Below are 25,955 nucleotides of genomic sequence, written 5' to 3'. Positions count from 1 at the left end.
ATATGCAAATAATTTTATACTAAATATAATCTTCTAACGTAATTATTAAGACAACAATGAACTTGACTTTTAGTTGGAAATATTTCAAGTAATTTTTTGGAATAATCTCACCTTTTAAAACAATTGTCTATTTGAAAATAAGTGTTTTCTTCAATAAAAAGTCAAGTGTCCAATCATAAATTTTCTTTGAAATGACTCTAATTTTTTTCTTTCAGATCAAGATGAATGTAGTGTTTATGGTACTTGCAGCCAGACCTGCAAGAACACATACGGATCCTACGTTTGCAGTTGTGTGGAAGGCTACATAATGCAGTCAGACAACAGATCTTGCAAAGTCAAAAATGGTAAGTTATAGTCTTTCTTCTTCCAGAGCCTTTCTTTTTTTTTTCTTTTTTTCGGAGCTGGGGACTGAACCCAGGGCCTTGCGCTTGCTAGGCAAGCACTCTACCACTGAGCTAAATCCCCAACCCCCAGAGCCTTTCTTTAATTCCTTTTCATAGTTCTTTCTTTGCACTATGGTGCAGCCAATGTGGACTAGGGCAAGATCATGTTTACACATTGATATGTGTTAGAAACTCAAAGCAATACTTTTGATAGTTGTCATTCATACAAGAGCCATTCAACTGGAGAAATGTCTAATTAGAAAATGGGGGGAGTATTGAATCTTAACTGCCAATATTTTACTGAATAATATAATATAAGTGTGTTCTGGGAGCTTTTGCCTTGAGTCTAAAATTTCTGCTCCACATGTAACATAGACTGCTAAAACCTAGCTCACTTCTCTTTTACTGAAAATCTGTTATTACCTTCTTCCCATCCTGAGAGTACAAGAGCTACTGGAAGGATTGAGGACCTAACATTTTAACTTACCATTTGCCTTTCCAATCCCATGCCCCTGCCCCTGTCCTTTCTCCTCCCTCTCCTGTTGTCTATCTCTGAAATTGTTTTCCTTCTTCAACTGTACTGGTCTCGCCTTGAGTCGTTCCACATTCCAGCCTGTGATGCTCTTGGCTATCCAAATCATGTGGCTCCTCCATTCTCTTACAAGGCTCTGCCACAAGGTTAGCATTCAAAGGGATGTTCCATGAAGACTCTGTTTAAAGGTGTATGCTCTCAAATATTATCTATTTTAATGTGTGTGTGTGTGTGTGTGTGTGTGTGGTCTATATGCTTTCCCAACATCACTGAACTACGACCTGAGATTAATTCAGTTTAGTGTCAATTTTCTTTCTTACTTACTATATGATTTACCATTTATCTTTCTAATTTCAGAGATAGGAAAGGAAAGTAAACATAAATGGAAGGGCAGAAAAAGAAATGATGAGGAGATGTAGGGGTACAAATGAAAATATGAATTTATTCTTCAAAACAAAATTATATAATTAACATATCAATCTTTTGATGTTGAAATTTGATGTTTAAAAATGCTTCTTTTTTATTGCTTCTTGCAGCCCAGTAAGCTCTAATTTTCTACATTGCTTTCAGTAGGAATTAAATCCTTGGTAAATATTGTTTATCAAGTATCTTGGGGATATACTAGAAACAACAGGATACTGTCATCTTATGCTGCTGAATTAGCTCAGGAATATTATAGACAATATTTCACCTAGGCTGATTAATTCCTCTTAAGTCTGTTTTCATATAAAGTATTTCAGATAATGAGAAAGCAATGACTGCCCTCCCACCTCTCTTGAGCGTTTATTAGGAAGTACTAAATTACAAGAGGGAAATATGAAACTCTGTAAGTTGCTGCTGTTTCTTTTATAGACCTCATAACGTGTTTTGCCATGTCTTTGAGATAGTATGCAAATTATTTTTAAAAAATGTGTATTCAAATCATAAAGAGAACCTCGTTCAATATTTGGGATTTTTGTCCTTTGAATTATCAACTTCATATACAAGGTACTAATTATTTTGGTGTGTAATTTAGATCTTTAAAACCATTAAGCCATGTTCTGTGTTGATTTCATTTGAGAGTCCTGATTCAACATATTAATATACTGTATTTTGCTGTCTCTATTGAGTCACACAATATTAAAGATACTGAGGGGGAATGAAATGTCATAAATCTGACTCATGAAAACACTGCTCCCCTTTCTACAGAAGCAGCTTATCTGACAGTAATAGGATGTGACTAGAGAAGGGTGGTACATGGTAATGTCACACTGTATCAAGGAAAGGTGATGACTCTGGAGCTGATAATGGAATATACAAATCACCTCTGTGCCCTTAGCTTGAAGACAATATCTACCTACAGAGTTTGAAAAATAAACAGTTGCTATGGAGATAGGGTTCTGACTTAAAATTTGAAGGAAATGAACTACTAATGATATGGTCCTAAGTCTGTATGAAAGGGCAACTACTTTTGAAGGTCACCTGAATATTTGATTCCATACATTTGCACAATTCAGGAAAAAAAATCAGTCTGTTTTAGTTTTCTCACTTTTATGGCACATGAGCCAAAGAATACAGTTGTTTTTGGTTATACATACACTTCAAGTTAATGCCCAACTTTAAGAAAAATATTGTGAAACATTTTCCAGAGATCAGGGAAATATACAACTATCAAGGCCAAATGATGAAGAGGTTAGCTAGAACCAGACTAAGGAGGAGGGTGTTACAGAGAACTGTCTTTCACAGTGCTGTGTCCCACTTTTCCACAAGACTGCCTGAGCTTCACCTCATGTTTGGTTCTGAGTCTCTGTGTCTGGCTCCATTAGCTGCTGGATGAAGCACCTTAGGAGACAGTTATACTATGTTCCTGTCTGCAAACACAGCAGAGCATAATTAGTAGTGTCAGAGGTTGTATCTCTCCCATGGGATGAGTCTCCAGTTGGGCCAGTCTTTGGTTGGCCATTCCTCAGTCTCTGCTCCACCTTTATCCCTGCATGTCTTGTAGGTAGGACAAACTTTACATTGAAGGTTTGTCTGGTGGGTGGGTTGATGTCTCCCTCCTTCCTGGATAGAACATATAGCGACTTCAGTCTCTTTTCCTCCCAGTGGTAGAAATATCAGCTAGGGTCACTCCCATAGACTTTTGTAGATTCCCTTCCTCCCAGGTCTCCAGCTAGCACCAGAGACACCCCCCTCTGATTTCCATTCTCACTGCCAGCCCTCTTTTGCTCCTCTCTCCCTCAACTGATCCCCATCATCTTTCCTCTATTCATGCCCACTCCCACCCAGTTTCCTCTCTCCAGCCACTTCTGATAGTCCCCTTTTGAGTGAGATTCACACTTCCTCCCTCCTCATCACCCTGTTTCTTTAGGTCTGTGGAATTTAGCATTGGAGAGTGGGTGATAGAATTGCATGGGCTTGAAAAGACAGGGACACAAAAAGAAGACCTACAGAGTCAACTAACAGAGACTGAACAACCAGCCAAAGAGCATACAGAGGCTGGCCTGAGGCCCCCTCCACATTTGTAGCAGATGTGCAGTTTGGTCTTCATGTGGGCTCCTAACAATTGGCGTTGGGGATGTCTGACTCTCTTGCCTGCCATTTAAATCCCTTCTCCTACCTGAACTGTCTGGTTGGAAGAGAGGATGTGTTTAGTCCTTCTGGGACTAGATGTCCCAGGGTGGAGTGATATTCAATGAGGGCTTCCCCTTCTCAGAGGCGAAGGGCAGGAAGCAGTGGGCAGCAGGGTTTTGGGATTTGTATGGTTGGACTGAGAGAAGAGAAGGGTCCTGTGATTGGGATGTTAAGTGAATAAAAAGATTATTATGGAAAGAAAAATAAGAAGAGAGAGAATGCTCTGGAAGACAGAGTTTCTTCATAGGTACATGCAGTTAAGTGTCTTTCAAGCTTCTTATAAAGCTCCTAAAGTTTCAATATGAATTAATGTTATAGCATTTTAACTGGTCACTCCAAGGTAAGCCTGTATGGTCCTATTTTCAAATGATAATAATTAGGTAAATTAATACATTTGATTGGTTATCTCATCTTTATAGCATCATACCTGGGCACAAGTAAAATTTACAAGCCTTAAGAACATCTTTCTAAAACATGCTTAATCAAGAGAGGGGGATCATAGTCTTTGTGATAAAGATGAAAGGGAACAATATTAAGCAAGAAGCTTAATTCAAGAAATGGAGGATTTACCCCAAACATTTTTCATTCTGTGTCCATCTCGGTAAGTGTAACTATATGTAATTAAACACTTTAGGGGCCCGCAGCAGCTCTCTGCACCCAGACCCTGTGAGAGAGAGACCCAACCGCCTGGTCAGGTGGGCACTCCTGAGGCTGCAGAGCGGAAGAGACCACCAACACTGCTCACCCCTGCCCACATCCCTGGCCCAAGAGGAAACTGTATAAGGCCTCTGGGCTCCCGTGGGGGAGGGCCCAGGAGCGGTAGGACCCCTGCCTGAGACACCGCTGGAACCTGAAGGAAACAGACCGGATAAACAGTTCTCTGCACCCAAATCCCGTGGGAGGGAGAGCTGAACCTTCAGAGAGGCAGACAAGCCTGGGAAACCAGAAGAGACTGCTCTCTGCACACACATCTCAGACGCCAGAGGAAAAAGCCAAAGACCATCTGGAACCCTGGTGCACTGAAGCTCCCAGAAACGGCAGCACAAGTCTTCCTGGTTGCTGCCGCTGCAGAGAGCCCGTGGGCAGCACCCCACGAGCGAACTTGAGCCTCGGGACCACAGGTAAGACCAACTTTTCTGCTGCAAGTGACCTGCCTGGTGAACTCAAGACACAGGCCCACAGGAACAGCTGAAGACCTGTAGAGAGGAAAAACTACACGCCCGAAAGCAGAACACTCTGTCCCCGTAACTGACTGAAAGAGAGGAAAACAGGTCTACAGCACTCCTGACACACAGACTTATAGGACAGTCTAGCCACTGTCAGAAATAGCAGAACAAAGTAACACTAGAGATAATCTGATGGCGAGAGGCAAGTGCAGGAACCCAAGCAACAGAAACCAAGACTACATGGCACCATCGGAGCCCAATTCTCCCATCAAAACAAACATGGAATATCCAAACACACCAGAAAAGCAAGATCTAGTTTCAAAATCATTTTTGATCATGATGCTGGAGGACTTCAAGAAAGACGTGAAGAACTCCCTTAGAGAACAAGTACAAGCCTACAGAGAGGAATCGCAAAAATGCCTGAAAGAATCGCAAAAATCCCTGAAAGAATTCCAGGAAAACATAAATAAACAAGTAGAAGCCCATAGAGAGGAGACACAAAAATCCCTGAAAGAATTCCAGGAAATCAAAAATAAACAAGTAGAAGCCCATAGAGAGGAGACACAAAAATCCCTGAAAGAATTCCAGGAAAACACAATCAAACAGTTGAAGGAATTAAAAATGGAAATAGAAGCAATCAAGAAAGAACACATGGAAACAACCCTGGATATAGAAAACCAAAAGAAGAGACAAGGAGCTGTAGATACAAGCTTCACCAACAGAATACAAGAGATGGAAGAGAGAATCTCAGGAGCAGAAGATTCCATAGAAATCATTGACTCAACTATCAAAGATAATGTAAAGCGGAAAAAGCTACTGGTCCAAAACATACAGGAAATCCAGGACTCAATGAGAAGATCAAACCTAAGGATAATAGGTATAGAAGAGAGTGAAGACTCCCAGCTCAAAGGACCAGTAAATATCTTCAACAAAATCATAGAAGAAAACTTCCCTAACCTAAAAAAAGAGATACCCATAGACATACAAGTAGCCTACAGAACTCCAAATAGATTGGACCAGAAAAGAAACACCTCCCGTCACATAATTGTCAAAACACCAAACGCACAAAATAAAGAAAGAATATTAACAGCAGTAAGGGAAAAAGGTCAAGTAACATATAAAGGCAGACCTATCAGAATCACACCAGACTTCTCGCCAGAAACTATGAAGGCCAGAAGATCCTGGACTGATGTCATACAGACCCTAAGAGAACACAAATGCCAGCCCAGGTTACTGTATCCAGCAAAACTTTCAATTAACATTGATGGAGAAACCAAGATATTCCATGACAAAACTAAATTTACACAATATCTTTCTACAAATCCAGCACTACAAAGGATAATAAATGGTAAAGCCCAACATAAGGAGGCAAGCTATACCCTAGAAGAAGCAAGAAACTAATCGTCTTGGCAACAAAACAAAGAGAATGAAAGCACACAAACATAAGCTCAAATCCAAATATGAATATAACGGGAAGCAATAATCACTATTCCTTAATATCTCTCAATATCAATGGCCTCAACTCCCCAATAAAAAGACATAGATTAACAAACTGGATACGCAACGAGGACCCTGCATTCTGCTGCCTACAGGAGACACACCTCAGAGACAAAGACAGACAATACCTCAGAGTGAAAGGCTGGAAAACAACTTTCCGAGCAAATGGTCAGAAGAAGCAAGCTGGAGTAGCCATTCTAATATCAAATAAAATCAATTTCCAACTAAAAGTCATCAAAAAAGATAAGGAAGGACACTTCATATTCATCAAAGGAAAAATCCACCAAGATGAACTCTCAATCCTAAATATCTATGCCCCAAATACAAGGGCACCTACATACGTAAAAGAAACCTTACTAAAACTCAAAACACACATTGCACCTCACACAATAATAGTGGGAGATTTCAACACCCCACTCTCATCAATGGACAGATCATGGAAACAGAAATTAAACAGAGACATAGACAGACTAAGAGAAGTCATGAGCCAAATGGACTTAACGGATATTTATAGAACATTCTATCCTAAAGCAAAAGGATATACCTTCTTCTCAGCTCCTCATGGTACTTTCTCCAAAATTGACCATATAATTGGTCAAAAAACGGGCCTCAACAGGTACAGAAAGATAGAGATAATCCCATGCATGCTATCGGACCACCACGGCCTAAAACTGGTCTTCAATAACAATAAGGGAAGAATGCCCACATATACGTGGAAATTGAACAATGCTCTACTCAATGATAACCTGGTCAAGGAAGAAATAAAGAAAGAAATTAAAAACTTTTTAGAATTTAATGAAAATGAAGATACAACATACTCAAACTTATGGGACACAATGAAAGCTGTGCTAAGAGGAAAACTCATAGCGCTAAGTGCCTGCAGAAAGAAACAGGAAAGAGCATATGTCAGCAGCTTGACAGCACACCTAAAAGCTCTAGAACAAAAAGAAGCAAATACACCCAGGAGGAGTAGAAGGCAGGAAATAATCAAACTCAAAGCTGAAATCAACCAAGTAGAAACAAAAAGGACCATAGAAAGAATCAACAGAACCAAAAGTTGGTTCTTTGAGAAAATCAACAAGATAGATAAACCCTTAGCCACACTAACGAGAGGACACAGAGAATGCGTCCAAATTAACAAAATCAGAAATGAAAAGGGAGACATAACTACAGATTCAGAGGAAATTCAAAAAATCATCAGATCTTACTATAAAAACCTATATTCAACAAAACTTGAAAATCTTCAGGAAATGGACAATTTCCTAGACAGATACCAGGTACCGAAGTTAAATCAGGAACAGATAAACCAGTTAAACAACCCCATAACTCCTAAGGAAAGAGAAGCAGTCATTAAAGGTCTCCCAACCAAAAAGAGCCCAGGTCCAGACGGGTTTAGTGCAGAATTCTATCAGACCTTCATAGAAGACCTCATACCAATATTATCCAAACTATTCCACAAAATTGAAACAGATGGAGCACTACCGAATTCCTTCTACGAAGCCACAATTACTCTTATACCTAAACCACACAAAGACACAACAAAGAAAGAGAACTTCAGACCAATTTCCCTTATGAATATCGACGCAAAAATACTCAATAAAATTCTGGCAAACCGAATTCAAGAGCACATCAAAACAATCATCCACCATGATCAAGTAGGCTTCATCCCAGGCATGCAGGGATGGTTTAATATACGGAAAACCATCAACGTGATCCATTATATAAACAAACTGAAAGAACAGAACCACATTATCATTTCATTAGATGCTGAGAAAGCATTTGACAAAATTCAACACCCCTTCATGATAAAAGTCCTGGAAAGAATAGGAATTCAAGGCCCATACCTAAACATAATAAAAGCCATATACAGCAAACCAGTTGCTAACATTAAACTAAATGGAGAGAAACTTGAAACAATCCCACTAAAATCAGGGACTATACAAGGCTGCCCACTCTCTCCCTACTTATTCAATATAGTTCTTGAAGTTCTAGCCAGAGCAATCAGACAACAAAAGGAGATCAAGGGGATACAGATCGGAAAAGAAGAGGTCAAAATATCACTATTTGCAGATGAAATGATAGTATATTTAAGTGATCCCAAAAGTTCCACCAGAGAACTACTAAAGCTGATAAACAACTTCAGCAAAGTGGCTGGGTATAAAATTAACTCAAATAAATCAGTTGCCTTCCTCTATACAAAAGAGAAACAAGCCGAGAAAGAAATTAGGGAAATGACACCCTTCATAATAGACCCAAATAATATAAAGTACCTCGGTGTGACTTTAACCAAGCAAGTAAAAGATCTGTACAATAAGAACTTCAAGACACTGAGGAAAGAAATTGAAGAAGACCTCAGAAGATGGGAAGATCTCCCATGCTCATGGATTGGCAGGATTAATATAGTAAAAATGGCCATTTTACCAAAAGCAATCTACAGATTCAATGCAATGCCCATCAAAATACCAATCCAATTCTTCAAAGAGTTAGAAAGAACAATTTGCAAGTTCATCTGGAATAACAAAAAACCCAGGATAGCTAAAGCTATCCTCAACAATAAAAGGACTTCAGGGGGAATCACTATCCCTCAACTCAAGCAGTATTACAGAGCAATAGTGATAAAAACTGCATTTATAATAGCCAGAAAATGGAAAGAACCCAGATGCCCTTCAGACAGATAGACCAATGGAATAGAATTGAAGACCCAGAAATGAACCCACACACCTATGGGCACTTGATTTTTGACAAAGGAGCCAAAACCATCCAATGGAAAAAAGATAGCATTTTCAGCAAATGGTGCTGGTTCAACTGGAGGGCAACATGTAGAAGAATGCAGATCGATCCATCCTTATCACCCTGTACAAAGCTTAAGTCCAAGTGGATCAAGGACCTCCACATCAAACCAGACACACTCAAACTAATAGAAGAAAAACTAGGGAAGCATCTGGAACACATGGGCACTGGAAAAAATTTCCTGAACAAAACACCAATGGCTTATGCTCTAAGATCAAAAATCGACAAATGGGATCTCATAAAACTGCAAAGCTTCTGTAAGGCAAAGGACACTGTGGTTAGGACAAAACGGCAACCAACAGATTGGGAAAAGATCTTTACCAATCCTACAACAGATAGAGGCCTTATATCCAAAATATACAAAGAACTCAAGAAGTTAGACCGCAGGGAAACAAATAACCCTATTAAAAAATGGGGTTCAGAGCTAAACAAAGAATTCACAGCTGAGGAATGCCGAATGGCTGAGAAACACCTAAAGAAATGTTCAACATCTTTAGTCATAAGGGAAATGCAAATCAAAACAACCCTGAGATTTCACCTCACACCAGTGAGAATGGCTAAGATCAAAAACTCAGCTGACAGCAGATGCTGGCGAGGATGTGGAGAAAGAGGAACACTCCTCCATTGTTGGTGGGATTGCAGACTGGTAAAACCATTCTGGAAATCAGTCTGGAGGTTCCTCAGAAAATTGGACATTGAACTGCCTGAGGATCCAGCTATACCTCTCTTGGGCATATACCCAAAAGATGCCTCAACATATAAAAGAGACACGTGCTCCACTATGTTCATCGCAGCCTTATTTATAATAGCCAGAAAATGGAAAGAACCGAGATGCCCTTCAACAGAGGAATGGATACAGAAAATGTGGTACATCTACACAATGGAATATTACTCAGCTATCAAAAACAACGAGTCTATGAAATTCGTAGGCAAATGGTTGGAACTGGAAAATATCATCCTGAGTGAGCTAACCCAATCACAGAAAGACATACATGGTATGCACTCATTGATAAGTGGCTATTAGCCCAAATGCTTGAATTACCCTAGATCCCTAAAACAAACGAAACTCAAGACGGATGATCAAAATGTGAATGCTTCACTCCTTCTTTAAATGAGGAAAAAGAATACCCTTGGCAGGGAAGGGAGAGGCAAAGATTAAAACAGAGACTGAAGGAACACCCATTCAGAGCCTGCCCCACATGTGGCCCATACATATACAGCCACCCAATTAGACAAGATGGATGAAGCAAAGAAGTGCAGACCGACAGGAGCCGGATGTAGATCGCTCCTGAGAGACACAGCCAGAATACAGCAAATACAGAGGCGAATGCCAGCAGCAAACCACTGAGCTGAGAATAGGTCCCCCGTTGAAGGAATCAGAGAAAGAACTGGAAGAGCTTGAAGGGGCTCGAGACCCCATATGTACAACAATGCCAAGCAACCAGAGCTTCCAGGGACTAAGCCACTACCTAAAGACTATACATGGACTGACCCTGGACTCTGACCTCATAGGTAGCAATGAATATCCTAGTAAGAGCACCAGTGGAAGGGGAAGCCCTGGGTCCTGCTAAGACTGAACCCCCAGTGAACTAGACTATGGGGGGAGGGCGGCAATGGGGGGAGTGTTGGGAGGGGAACACCCATAAGGAAGGGGAGGGGGGAGGGGGATGTTTGCCCGGAAACCGGGAAAGGGAATAACACTTGAAATGTATATAAGAAATACTCAAGTTAATAAAAAAAAAACACTTTAGACTTGAAAATCTTTATAGGCAAACCTCTGCAGTCATAACTTGGTACTGTTCAGTACTTAACTCAAAAAGAAGGAATTTCTTTTTGAATTTACATTTGTAAAGTAACATCAGATGTGAAGATTGTAATAATACTGTATTACTAGATGAGTCATACTAAAAGTAAATGAGGTGAACTACTATTTATGACTACAATGCAATTTGCATTAAGAGCTAAAAATTGTCTAATCAAAGACTGAGCTCCAAACCATCATTTAGAGCTACCCAGTAAAATTTCCGAATATTTTGATGTTTCATTTCGCAAATAGAATTTTGATGATGACTCGTTTGGTTTGAAATTTGAAATTTTACTTGCTACATGTATCTTTTTTGTTAAGTGATTTAAATTAACTTTGATATAAGAAGGTATAAATATGAGCAAACTTGAACTTAGGATATCAGGTGGGCTCACAAAATATCAATTCCAGCAATGGAGAAAGCGTAACAATATTTTTGATAAATTCAGGCTTGGTGGTCAGTTTGTTCGGTGTCCTAACCACTTTTTGAAAGCAGAAGCTTGAACCACAGAGTTCTACTGATTGTCCTGAAGGACCAGCAAGATGAAGAGCCCTACATTGATTTTATGTTTATTACCATGAAGGCAAAGTCTGGATGAATGTTCTTCTTTTAGTGAGTGGGGCAGATAGAGCCTTAGGAAATGTGTACTACTGACTGGCTTCAAGATTCTTTCGTTGCTCTTTAAAAATTATAATTTTGTATTTTTTCAAATTATAATACTATTACATAACTTCCCACTTAACCTTTTTTTCTCTTTAGACCCTGCCACATCCCCCTTCTTGCTGGCTTTCAAATCCGTGCCCTTTTCATGGCTTTTCAAATCATTAATTATCTGTTTCATATGTGAGATATGGTGTGGTGTGGTGTGGTGTGTGTGTGTGTGTGTGTGTGTGTGTGTGTGTGTGTGTGTGTGTTATGTGTGATATGGTGTGGTGTGGTGTGGTGTGTGTGTGTGTGTGTGTGTGTGTGTGTGTGTGTGGTGTGTGCGTGTGCGTGTGCATGTGCGTTCTTAATTATATAACCGACTCAATCTGTATAGGTTAGCAACACATATGTTTTCAAAGCTGACAAGGGAAGTGCTTGTATTTTACTTTTGTTGTTCACTGACTTAGGGAAAAAACAAAAGAAGCTGGAATGAGATTTAAAAAAAGGACATCGTTAGGTATTCGAAGTCTTATTTTAGTTTCCTGCAAGGAAGTGCATCACTAAACAGAGCTGAGGAAACATTATACCTATGCTCCGTGCTGTTTCCATCACTACGATATGGAAGAAAAAAGTAAGAGAGAAAGAAATTAAAACTGTAGCTTCACGTCTTCCAAATTAAAACCACGGAAGTAATTTAACATCTCTTGATTCTGTAATAAGGTGTTTGTGGTTGGATAATTAAGCAGCATTGATATCAGGGCTGCCTCTGTTTCATGGCCAGCAGGTGGGGTCCTGTAAAGGAGAGAATTGTCTCCCTCAGTGTTGCTTGCAGTTCAGTTATTAAAGCATTCTTCTAAGGTTAGTTTTAAAAACTCACACACATTAAAAGTTCCTTATGAAACTAATGACACAGACTACGGTATATCTCAAAAGAGCTTCTTGGGAAAGGTCAGTCAGTTGGTTCATTGTTGCATCTGGACTATTTGCTCCTTGAAAGGTCCTTTTGGTGACCTGTATATATGATTGGCATTTGGTGACAAGATGAAATATGAAGTTTCCTTAGCCAGGAGTGATCCCAGTCAACTGCCACAGAAAAGTAATTTGGTTTGTTGTTCTCTATGTGTCATACAAAACATATAACAAATAGCTAGTGACAGGAAAATTTCTCAGTGCTTTGAAAAGATTATGCACTTGGTACATCTTCTATTGACGTGTCAGTGAATCAAGATGAGGATATGATGGTGTTGAGGCTAAACAAGAAGAGAAACAAAACCTTGGATGCAACTGTAAAACAAATTAGGTATTTTGCCATTTTGCCATATTATGCAGGACTGACTATAATTTTAGAGTGATATTGGCCTCAGGGTGGTTTGAGCCACATTGTCTTAGTTCCCTGGATATGGCATCCCCACATTTCAGGAAACCCAGAAATGTTAGAAGGACTGTATGTAACCTAAGGAGTGTCTGCAGCAAATGAACTTTCCTCTCTCCAATGAAGCTTTGCTATGAGACGCTCTACCCTGTGGAAATTCTAGAATTTGCCTACATGTCTGAAATCCTAAGTGGGTTGTCTCAACATAGAAGATGTTTCTGTAATATAAAGAATTATTTCTGTTACATATGGTATCTGCACCACCCATGACTGTGTAAATTAAGTTCTAAAAGATGGAATGAGTGAAAATTTCCAGGAGCATCATTGGTTCCCAACTGAATGTCGTTTCTTAATGTCCCCATCTAAAAGCTGCTCAAGAGTAGAACAGCAGAGAACATAAGAACTCCTCATGAATATTTTTATTGCTTGTTTTTGTTTTTCTTATTGCCTGGAATACATCATCATCTTCATAGTCTAGCTCATGTCTATATTTTAATCAGCAACAAAATTGCAAGGAAAATGAGGAAGAGCAAGATGAGTTGATCTTAGCAGAGTGTGTTATCACTCCTTTGATTTACTCATAGTTTAAAAAAGTATTTCCCATGACTCAAAAGCACATCCCTCATTAGCGTCCAAAATTCTTTCTCTCTGCAACTAACCTGGGGGCTTTTTCTGACATGGAAAAATGATACATTTATTAGCTATAGATCCAGGAATAAATATGCTTTGTTTTTATCAACAGCATGCTAATACAACCTTCTTTATATTCCTAAAATAGCTTTTTTGTATAATAGCTGACAAATCATTATAAAATCCTCATCCTCAAATTAGAAAGTTTAATAAATTATACCCAGGCCTATACTTGTCTATTTTTAATGTTAGAAACAATTTATGAATAATGACAAAAAGTGGAACATTTAAGTTTATAAAAATGACAGTGACTGAGAGATAAAAGTTTACTGGTACATTGATAAGTCATTAAGAATATGTTGAATACTCTGTCCAATTAGCAAAAGAATACTATTATGTCTTCCCTTGGCACTGAGAAAATTTTCTAGCCACAGATTCTCCATCACTATATAGGGCTTCAACTTGTAGAATTGTATATGAACCTGATCAAATTAGTTTGTTCCTCCTTTGATGGCAGAACCACTACCACACTACTGGGCTCATCTGAGAAGGTCAGTCATAATGGTGACTCACAGTATTCACAGCTGGGCATGACTGATGACTACTGTTTCCCTTCAATAACGCCTTCCAGCACTCTGAAAGCTAGCTAGTAGGGACTTAGCTTCTAGGTCAGTACACATTTGACTTCTCAACTTTCTTTGAATTACCTATGTGATGTCTTCAGCAATAGAGGTGCTTAGGAGCATTGGCAATACCCATTAATGTTTCTGAGTCTATATGTTCCCACTTTTTAACATGTATGAAAGAACTTACCCCTTCCTGGCCTTGGGATATTTATGGCTAGCATGTGGTGTCTAGTCGGCACATCATTGTCTCATTACAGGGCAAAGTGTTTTATATGTGTGTATGTCTATATTTCAGGAAAAATCTATAGTAGTAGGTTTCTTTCTGACTTATTTTCAAAATGATTTAATGTTTGTTATTAGTCTCTATACCCCATCCTCCACCCTGATCTTTTATCCCGTACTTAATCCTCCCCATTCCACTATTCCCCATCCCCATTTACAATACTATTTCAATTTCTTGTCACTAGTAATACCTCCATGGTCTTTTTCTAATTTCCTGTCCTTTAAGATTATTCCAAATGAAACACACATATCTGAAGAGTCAAAACTAATGCACAAATTAAAGAAAGCATGCAACTTTGGCTTTCTGGTTCTGAATTAAGTCTCTCAGAATAAATGTTTCCAGTTCCTTTCATTTTCCTACGAGTTTAATAGTTTCTAAAATATTTTTCTAACACCGGGATAATATTGCATTGTGTAAAAGTACATCATTTTCATTATTCCCACCTTAGTTAATGAGATTCGAGGATGTTTCTATTTCAGACATGGGAAACTATTGTGGAAATGGAAAGCTATTGTTCGTGGAGGAACAATGACCATGGATTAGCAGGTATCTCGGTAACTGAAGATGGAGGTCCTTCAGTTACATGTTACATGCCTCATCTATAGCATTGCTCTTTCTTGTGATAGAACTACTTCCAAAGTTTTGAGGAACTGCCACACTGTTTTCCACATTGACTACACCAATTTACACTCATCCTAATAGTAAGTAAATCATCCTCTTTCCCTGCTTCTTTACAAGTATTTATCATCATTCACCATTTTGATCCTATATCTTATGACAAGGGAAGGATCAAATCTCAAATTAGAATTAACATAAACTTACCTGTGCCTACAGTTGACGTTCTTTAACGGTTCCTAGTTGTTTGGAATTTTTGGAAACTGTTTAGTTCCATAACCCATTTTAATGTTCTTTCTGTTTTTTTTATTGCTTTTTTTCCCTTTCATTCTTTGTATATTCTTAATAATTACCATCTTTCAGATGTATATCTGGTAGAGATGTTTTCCCATGCTGCTGGCGGTCTTTTCACTTGAATGAAGGTGACCTTTGCTGTGCAGAAGTTCTATGATTTCATGTAGCTTCATTTATTAATTGGTGACATAAATGCATGTTACTAGGATCCTTTTCAGAAAGTCTTTTCCTATGCCAATAATTTTAAACACATTTCCTACTTACACCACTATCACAGTAAGAGTATCAGATCTTCATCAGGTACTTGGTCCACTTGAAGTTTGGGCCAGGTAAGAGATTGGGATCTGGTTGCATTCTTCTACATGCAGCTGTTCAGTTTGACCAGCAGCATTTGCTAAAGATGCAGTCTTTTTTCCAATGGCTATTGATGGCCCCTTTGTCAATAATCATGTGGGGGTTTTTTGTTTTGTTTTTGTTTTTGTTTTTGTTTATTTGTTTGGGTTTACTTTTTATTTATTTTGTTTTGGATTGTTTTGAGACTGGAGAAATGGATCACTTAAGAGCTCTTGTTGCATTTGGAGAAATCTAGGAAACCAAGATTTATTTCCCAGAAATTATGTTAACTAACAACCCTCTGTAACTCCAGTTCCTGAGAATCTGATAGCCTCCTCTGGCCTCATTGGGCAGTACTCTCTTGGAGTACACATACATACATGCAAGCACACAGACATAGAAATAAATCTTTTTAAAAATCAGGTAGCTGATCATGTCTGAGCTTATATGTGAGTCCCCTATTCCATTTATCAATGTGTTTTTTTTGCCTATCCTAAGCTTTATTTACTACCATGCCTTACCCATATAGTTTGAAATCAAGTATAATGGTACTTTCTTCAATTGTTACATTGTTTTGGATTGATTTATGTATACAAGATCTTTTGTGTTTACAGACGAAATTTAAATATCATTACAATTTCTGTGAGAAATCATATTGGACCTTTGAGACAATTTACTTAAATTGGTAAATAGCTTTGATAAATGGCCTTTTTGCTATATTAGTACTACCAATCTCTGAGCATGATATCTTTCTGTTTTCTAATTATCTTCCTCTAATTCTTCAGAGTATTAAAATTCTCATTGTACACATCTTTCTTTCGGTGTCCTGATTAAGTTTAATCTAGTGCATATTTTTGAGGCTACTATAAATGAGAGTTTTCTCAATTTCTTTTCACTCTTTTATTTGTATATTGCAAGGTTACCAATTTTTATGCATTAATTTTGCATTTGGCAATATTGATAAATATGTCCAGCAAATTAAAGGGACTTCTGGTAGAATCTTTAGGGCTTTTTATTCACAGAAGCCTTTTATATCAACCCTCATCAAAAATGCTTCTGTTTGCAGCAGATGGTAATTAACACAGAAACCTACAACTGCCAAGTCATAGAGAATGAACGACTGTTCAAAGTTAACCCTAAATTGTTTATCTGTATCACACCATCTTCTTTAAGGCTAGGGGATCATTGCGGAAGAGGGAACAGAAAAAAACTTTAAGACATGAGGGCAGTAAATGACTATAAGAAACAGTGCTTTAGGACACAGAAGGAAAGTTACAAATATGAACTCATGATGTGGCAGTGAAATCATGCACAAGACCTGTACAACTTTAAGTTAGATCAAAGCTAGCATTGTAGTGGACATGAGCAGGAAGTGCCATCACAAGCTGAAGAGACAACAGAAATTACAGTTTCCAGGAAAGGGAAAAACAGTTTTCTCAGTGGGTTTGGTTTCTGCTCAGAAAACCGTTCTCCAGTAGATAGTCACACATATAAGAGTATTTGTGTAACACAATTGCACATGCTGGACTTGAATAAAAGAGAATACCAAATTTGGTGGTCATGGTAAGGGGACATTTCCTGGTGAAGTTTGAATAAGATAGCAAACACAGTAAAAATACATTGTTCTAAATCCTTGTAAATGAATAACAATAGAGAAAATGATACATTATTAAATAAATGATGCTAAAATACACATATTTACATAATATATTTATTTTTTATTCATTAAAATTTTAAACTATAAAATTACGTAAATCCTTAGGAGGATAAAAACATTGAAGCTTGAAAAGTAGAGCAACTGTCTTTTATCTAAGAAAGATAATTTTTCTTTAGAAAGTCTTCAAGGCATAACTTGTATAAATTGCAATCAACAGAGTTGAGGGGAAAAAAGCTAGAGTAATAATATTAGTTAGAGAATGCCCCTATGGCATTTCTCTCTCTGCTCCATCCAGGACTGCGATGATTAATATCACGGTATTCTCTCTAGTCATCCGCCTACAGTCTTTTCAATTTTTAAAGGAGGAAATCTCTTGCATTGATTTTATTTCTAAATGCATGAAAGCATTCTTCCTAGCAATAAAACCCACAAAGTACTGATTTTGATAGTGCCTTTCAGAAAATAGAATTCTGCCCAAATTATTAGCTAAATTGTACCTAAATGGTCTTCTGATGTTTGGGACAGTATACTATTAAATTACTGAAAATCTGCCCAGAAGTTTGTTTGGTGTAGCATTTAATGCTTACAGTGCTTAATCTGTCTCCATAATAGTAAAGTAGAAGATTGTGATCCTCAATTCAAGTTGTATGTTTACATCTATAGGAGGCCCTGTCAGGAAAACCAAAATGGTTTAAATGGCCTTCCCTTTTTCTCTCTTCCAATGAGTTTCAAGTACCACTTTTCTTCTCCTTATTCCGATACGATCTTATTTTGCATACCCTTGTGAAAGTACATGGGATAAAAATAAAACTTTCTCAGTCCACGTTCGTTAATCTCAGATTCTGCTAGACCCAGAACTCATATTTCATGTTTAGCTTTATGTAGTACCCTCTAGTATTCTCTTATTTGATTTGTGATATTATTTTTATTTGTTTATAGAGGCATATAGTTCTATATGTCATTTTCAAACATAAACTGTTATAGTTATTCATAGCCTCTACTGCCCAGGTCTTTGACTACTGTATACTTGAACTCCCAGTATACCCTTCTTGCTATTGTTACATCTTGTTTTGTTTTGTTTTATTTTGGTTTTGTTTGTTTGTTTTAATTTTATTTAACCTGTTTTTTAGACTCCAAATTTTATTTAATCTTTTTTTTAGACTCCAGTTTTTATTCCCCTCCCAGTTCACCCTCTGACTTTTCCAAATCCCATACCTCCCACTCCCACCCCTGTCTCCACCAGAATTTCACCACCCTCCTACCCTCTCCCCCAAAACCTCCCCACTCACTGGGGCCTCCAGTCTCTTGGGGGTTAGGTGCATCTTCTCTGACTAAACCTAGACCCAGTAATCCTCTGCTGTATATGTGTTGGAGATCTCGTCTCAGATGGTATATGTTTCCTGGTTGGTGTTCCAGTGTCTAAGAGATCTCAAGCATCCTGGTTGAGACTACTGGTCCTCTTACAAGGTCGCCTTTTTTCCTCAGATTCTTCCAGCTTTTCCCTAATTCAAACACAGGGGTGAGCAGCCACTGTCCATTGTTGGGTGTAAATATCTGCATCTGACTCTGTCAGCTGCTTGTTGGGTCTCTTGGAGGGCAGTAGTTATAGGATCCTTTTTGTGAACACTCCATAGCCTCAGTAATAGTATCAGGCCTTGGAGCCTCCTTTTGAGCTCCTTTGGGCCTGTAGCTGGACCTCCTTTTCCTTAGGACATTCTCCATTTTTGCCCCTGCAGTTTTTTCAGATAGAAACAATTATGGGTCAGAGTTTTTTTTTTTTTTTTCTTTTTACTGTGAGATGGCAACCACATCCCTCACTCGAGGCCCTGCTTTCTGCTGGAGGTGTGCTCTACAAGTTCCCTCTTCCCACTGTAGGACATTTCATCTAAGGTCCCTCTGTTAGAGACCTGAGAGTAGCTCACCTTTCAGGTCTCTAATACATTCTGTAGGCTCCTCCCACCTCATTCTTTCTGAGGTTGCTGTTTTCCCATGAGCACTTAGGGCTTTAGTCCTTTTCCCCAACCCAAATACCTGATCATGCTTTAGCATATGGCACTGATAAAATATTTGAGGACAATAAATGGTGGGAAACTTTCTATGCTACTAGTTTATCACATTACTATTGTGAAAATGTCTATACAACCAAAGTAGTTTAAACTGCCAGTTCAATTTCTATCAAAATTCTAATGACAATCTTCAGAGAACAAAGGGAAAAATCCAAAAAGTGATATGGAATCCCAAAAGAAACACACAGCCAAAGAAGTATAAATCCAGCCAGAGATACCATATTACTAAACTCAGACTGTATTACAGATTACAGAGCCATGATGAGAAAGACAGCAGGATATTGGCACATAAACAGACATAAAAACTAATGAAACAGAACAGAAGGCCCGCAGGTAAACACAGACGAGTATGGACACCAGGTGTTTGACAACGGTGTAAAAATTTGAGCTGGAAAACAATAGCACTCTCAATTAAAGGTATCGGCAAATTTGAATATGTACCTTCAGAAAAATAAAATTAGATACATATATCTTTTCCCTACACAAAATCAATTTAAGTTTGATTGAAGATCTTAATCTTAGACAAGAAACACTTTTACTGATAAAAGGAAACAAGGAAAACAACATTAGGCTTCAGGCACAACGATGAACTCACTAGTACTTTAGTCTGTCCTAGATCTTTCCAATTAATGTTCTGTAAAGATAAGTGGGAAAAAATCTCTTTATTGCCATGTTTTCCTCCAAGTAGGGTACAAATTGCTTTTTTAATAATAAGAATAATTCTGAAGTTTATAGTCATTCTCCTTCTTTCTTGAACTTAATTTTATGGATATTTCAATATTATTAAATTCAACATTATTATCTGTAGTTGTCATTTTTTAATCAATTTTTGATCTTTAGTCTTCTTTGAATTCCCTCTCAACTATACCGTACCACCTTAAATTGAAATTATATTCTAAACTTCCTGGAACTCTTTTTTTTTTTTTACAATATTTGCTTTTGTTTTTTTTTTTCTTTCCTGTCACTGTATTTCCTTCCTTACTTGACTCCCTAGGTCATCTTATATTATGACTTAGATTTTAAACCACTCCCTATTTTCTGACTGCTAAAAAAGTACATGAATTCAGAGGTTTCTAAGATTTTACCATGACTGTTCAACCCTTGATTTAATATAATATTAGATTGAATGCTCAATATATCCATATACTTATTTTAAAAGGATCAGATTCCATATATCTGACCTCTTTAATATTTTTGCAGTACTGCCATCTTGGTCAATGTCGCATTCTTTTAACCCAATTTTAAGGTTAAAACATTAGACACACAGTTGATTGCTTTCCTCCTCTCAAAGGCTACATTTCTATCTTTTGTTTTTGTTTATTCTAAGAAACCTTCTTCCTTACACTTACATTTTTGTATATTCCTGTGAGTTTTTCCTTCTAGAAAATTTCATTAGTATTTGTTTAGTGTCTGCCTTGCCTAAAGTATCAGTTACCTTTCTGTAGTTGTGGTATAATTCAATGACCAAGAAAACTTGAGAAGCAAAAATTCGTTTGAGCTTACATTTCCAAAGGAATAGTATCCCCTTTGTAGTGGTGAATTAGTTAAACTGCTTTGGTTCTTGGGGGGGGGGGGTCACATGCAGGCTCCACCTACCCAAGATTTCTCTGGATTCACCAATGAAAGACATTTACATGCCAGCTAATTTTGATATGCCTTGACTAGTTCAAGGAGTGGGTATTTCTAAATTTCCCCATGGTTAGCAAATATTTCCCTCTGAAATTCCTATATTAACAACTTTTAAAATCTATATTTCATCTCTGTTATTCCAGACCCAATCATGGAAATGACCCCAGGACTGGCTGGCTTTTAAGTTTCATCTTTCTGTTTCCCCATCATGGTGATTCTCTTCTTCTTCCCCTCTCTCTCAGTCTATTACCCAAGCAATCTAAAAGTCCTGCCTCCATCTTTTTACATAGCCATTGGCTGTGTGGCAATTCTTTATTAGTAGTAATTAAAGCCAGCTGGAGGCAGCTTTATGAGTCAAAATAAGACAAAGTATTAGAACCAATTCTCAGCATCTCACAGTTTCTGTCCAAATTTTTAAAAGGGCTCTTAGGTACAAATTGAGCATAGCCATAACAATTATGTAAATTTAAAGTACGATACATAATTAGCATATAGTCCATCATATTTGTCAATTAAGGTTCTCTATTATTTATTCTGACTTAAGAGGTTACAATTTTGTACTTGAATTATGTTTTGACTTTAACTTGTATTACCATCTGAAAACTATCCTTTCTACATGATTTTCCTCAATGTTAAATAGTTTTTGATTATGAAAATATAGTCTCTAACCCCATCAGAAATCTGAGAACAAATTAATATTAGAATATATAGGAACCACAAAGCATTGCTTCCAAAATGTAAAAATTAGAAGAGACAGCTGACTACCTGGACAGTTTATCATTCCTCAAAATATTGGAGCATTAGTCTTCTGTCTTCTGGTCCAGCACCATCTGACAGATGTTGAAATGAAGCAGGAATTATGAAGGACTTGTTTACTCTGTCTTGGTAGAGCTGAGTTGTTGACTATCTTGCATTGTGTGTCCTTTCTTGGAAGATATTTTATTTTTTTCTGTAAATGAATAGGGTAATTTTTGTCCAGTGTCGTTACCATAACTAGAGCAACTCCACTTGGACGTCTTGATGCTCAATTTCTTTTTTGAACCAAGTATGGGGTACTGTCTGGAGCAAACATGTTACTAGTCAAGTGATCTTTAATAATGAATTAATATTACATGCCATATTCTATAGTTTTCTGATGTTTGTGAACACTATATATATATATATATATATATACACATAAAATATATCTGAATTGTTGAACCTTGACTATTTTTAGGTATTAGCTACTTTTATTTAAATATTATAGAAAGCACCTTAATTTAATTAGATCAGAATCTAATATAACTCTTAGTTTATTATCTGGCCTTAACTTGTGTTACTTAATCATCCTAAATAGTTTGTAATAGCAGTTATTAGAAGGACTGGATCTAAGCCTTATATTTTTAAATGAGTTGCATATGCACAATGCTATCTATGAGTAACAAAAAATTGACAAATTTTGTGTCAAATAAGAGAAGTATACCAAGGAAAACATTAAATCTTCATCAGTCTATAAAATCTGTACCAAAATAAAATTATATCTTCAATTTGTATCAATTATAAAGATCTCTATTAATGTAAGATTTTAACTATACAATGTTTTGCTTAAGAATAAATTTAGTAATCATTTATTTCCCCCTGTCCAAAATTATGAGCATTTCCAAAATCTCTCTTAATATGATAACTTATCTATAATTTATAAAATAACAATTATCAGACATTCAAACCCAAGGGATCAGGATGACAACTCTCTCTAATGTCTTTGTGCTGAATAAGGGTGACAAGAAGTTCTTTGAAGGCATGGGATGGGATAGAAAAATTAGTAAAATTGGTTAGATTTAAGAAAACTAGCTTTAGCATTTATTATTCATTCTTTGTATATTTAGAAGGCTTAGAATTTGACCAGAGTTCTGACTGGATAAATATGAAAGTTTGGGAGAAGCAAGAGCATCTGGAATCATCAGTTATTCCTGAAGATATTTTGAAAACAGTTTCAGGAGATAGTTGGCTGGAAGACCAGGTCATTTCAGGGTCCTGAGGATGAATTTTGTGAAAGCTGTACATTTTGTCATAAATCTCTTAACCACAATCTTAGTACTATTAAGTTAGTTTCCAGGGACTAAGCCACTACCCAAAGACTATACATGGACTGACACTGGACTCCAAATTCATAGGTAGCAATGAATAGACTAGTAAGGGCACCAGTGGAAGGGGAAACCCTTAGTCTTGCCAAGGCTGGACCTCCAGTGAACGGGATTTTGGGGGGAGGGCGGTAATGGGGGGAGGATGGGGAGGGGAACACCAATGCAGAAGGGGAGGGGGAAGGGATAGGGGATGTTGGCCTGGAAACCAGGAAAGGGAATAAGATTTGAAATGTAAATAAGAAATACCCAATTTAATAAAGATGGGGAAAAAAAGATATTTGTGTGGACTGTGCAAGGTGCCTAGATCATTTAAGGATGAATTTTCACTCCTTGTTTGAGCAGGTGAAAGACAAATGTCTTTTTATGGATTTATTTGATCAATAACAAATTGTAATAAATTTCATTCCTGACATATAAATGAAGGCATGAACAATCTTAAGGATTCCATAAGCAACAGGATTTATTGTCTAATTTTAGCAAAAGTTTGGGGTAGTGGCATTTTTATGTCTAAGCCAGTTATTGGGCTGTTCCCATGTGGAGGAATCAGCAAGTCAAGTTTGAACCAATTCCTAACACCCCTCAAAATAAACTATAAATGTTTCCTCACAGCACAGACACATACGCAGCTAGCGGGCACGGGTGCAGAGGCGAGTAGCTGAGAGATCACGGTCTCAGCAGCAAGCAAGGAGCAGAGTAAGGAGGAAGCAGAGAAATTCTAAACTCTCAAAGTCCACACACAGTCATGTATTCTCCAGCAAGTTTGCGCACCGTCCCTAAATTGTGCTCCCAAATGGGAACTAAGTGTGTAAATATCCATGTTTTAGAAAAACAACTCTTTGACACAACGTTCCTCTCCACCGTCCCCACATGCTCTTGGTCATGTTTAAATACGGAACATATTTAGTCTGAATTCACAAGTCCCACAGCTCTTTACCATTCTCAACAGTTCATATGCCGAAGTCTCTTTTGAGACTCAAGGAAATTCCTTAATTGTGACCACCACCCCCTGTAAAATTTTTAAAAAAGCAAATTACATCATCCCAACATATAATGTCAGAGAATATTCATTTCATTTCTGAAAGAGAAGATGACGGTATAGTGAGGAAATACTGCATCAAAGCTGGAATAAAACCCAGCAAGTTATGCAGAAAGTCCTGTAGTTGGATGTTGTTATCAAAGGGCTTCATATCTCTGCCCCTCCAGCTTTGCTATCTGCAACACACATCTCTCTTGTGGGTTCACTCCCTTGGCAGATGTGTCACAAATCTGGCACGACCCACACCTTAGAATCTCCATCGTAAACTAAGTTTAACTTGCACAGCTTCAGCTGCCTTTTCAGGACCTTGACACAGGACTGTCCTTGCCACACATTGGCTGGCTCCACTGACTCCTGGAAGCAGAATCCAGGACCCTGACTCCCTTGAATCACATCAGCAACAGTTGGGTTTTTTTTTTTTTTTTTTTTTTTTGTTGTTGTTGTTGTTGTTTTTTTTTTTTTTTTTTTTTTTTTTTTTTTTTTTTTTTTATTAACTTGAGTATTTCTTATTTACATTTCGAGTGTTATTCCCTTTCCCGGTTTCCGGGCCAACATCCCCCTAATCCCTCCCCCTCCCCTTTTTTATGGGTGTTCCCCTACATCCTCCCCCCATTGCCGCCCTCCCCCCAACAATCACATTCACTGGGGGTTCAGTCTTAGCAGGACCCAGGGCTTCCGCAACAGTTTTTATGTTCAGTAACTTTCAAGAAGCCGAAAGTCCTTAGGCTCTCATTCACAAGTTGGAAGCTTATCAAAGTGAAGTCTTGCCCTGAGTGAACCATTTCTTTTGTTTCACTGAAGAGCAATGATGCTAATCTCTTCAACAATTATAGCCTTAGTTGCAGCACATGCTTTGACTGTAACATTAAGCTTCCTAGTGCTCAGTTTCTCTCCGAACCGTTACATTTTGTATTTCTATCTGACCTACTTGTTGTCGTTTGTGACAGGCATCCAAAAAGGAAATTATTTAAAAAAATCATTCCACTTATTCACTATTGTACTATCTTAAAATTTTCTTAGCCAAAGAAAATAGTCTACTACTTTAAATTTAGCCCCAGGCCAGTTCTTAGGACAGGAACAAAAGCCATCAAATTGCTTTGCCAAAATATCTTATGAATGGATTGTAGCACCCCAGCTTTCTTCTTTTTGAAGTCTCCTGAGCAAGTAAGTCTGCATTACTGTCAGAACTGCAGTCCTCTGGAATGAGCGATTATAAAATTCTTATAGCAATAAAACTGAGTTTTAAATCTAAAATTAAAAAGTCTTTCACATTAAAAGAACAAGCATCAAACATACATACATACATACATATTTATTTACATATATACATACACATATAAATGCATAGTCAGGTTCTTTATTGCAGCAGCCACTATTTTGGTAACAACTTTTCTACTATTATTTTCCACTGTTGTGATAAGATACCATGATTGAAGCAACTTAGAAAGAGAAAGATTTGGGGCTGGAGAGATGGCTCAGTGGTTAACAGGACTGACTGTTCTTACAGAGATCCTGAGTTCAAATCCCAGCAACCACATGGTGGCTCACAACCATCTGTAATGAGATCTGATGCCCTCTTCTGGTGTGCATGCATGAAGACAGCTACAGTGTACTTATATACAATAAATACACCTAAAAAAAAAAAGTTTGTTTGGTTCCAGAGAGACCAGTCCACCATGTTAGGCAGACATGATAGGGAGTAAAAACCAGGAACGTGGCGAGGGTAGTAGCCTGAGAGAACACATCTTCAACTGCAAGCAAGAAGCAGAGATAGCACATAGGAGATAAGACAAGGCTATAAATTCCTTCTTTCATTAATCATTCTATTTATTTACATTTCAGATGATATCCTCCTTCCTG

General features: G+C 37.7%; 1 protein-coding gene across 2 annotated transcripts in view; it reads left to right on the top strand.

Annotated features, from left to right (window-relative positions):
• The window catches only part of Lrp1b (LDL receptor related protein 1B), a 2,085,328-nt gene that overhangs the window by 906,422 nt on the left and 1,152,951 nt on the right, over positions 1 to 25,955 (top strand). For both annotated transcript variants that reach the window (XM_087654909.1, XM_087654910.1), the window contains exon 5: positions 216 to 344. In XM_087654909.1, the coding sequence (XP_087511035.1) occupies positions 216 to 344 (129 nt within the window). The remainder of the gene's footprint in view (positions 1 to 215; positions 345 to 25,955) is intronic.

Source organism: Rattus norvegicus, chromosome 3 (assembly GCF_021556685.1).
Source record: "Rattus norvegicus strain SHRSP/BbbUtx chromosome 3, alternate assembly SHRSP_T2T, whole genome shotgun sequence".
Classification (NCBI taxonomy): Eukaryota; Metazoa; Chordata; class Mammalia; order Rodentia; family Muridae; genus Rattus; species Rattus norvegicus.
This window is presented reverse-complemented; position numbering and strand designations above follow the sequence as displayed.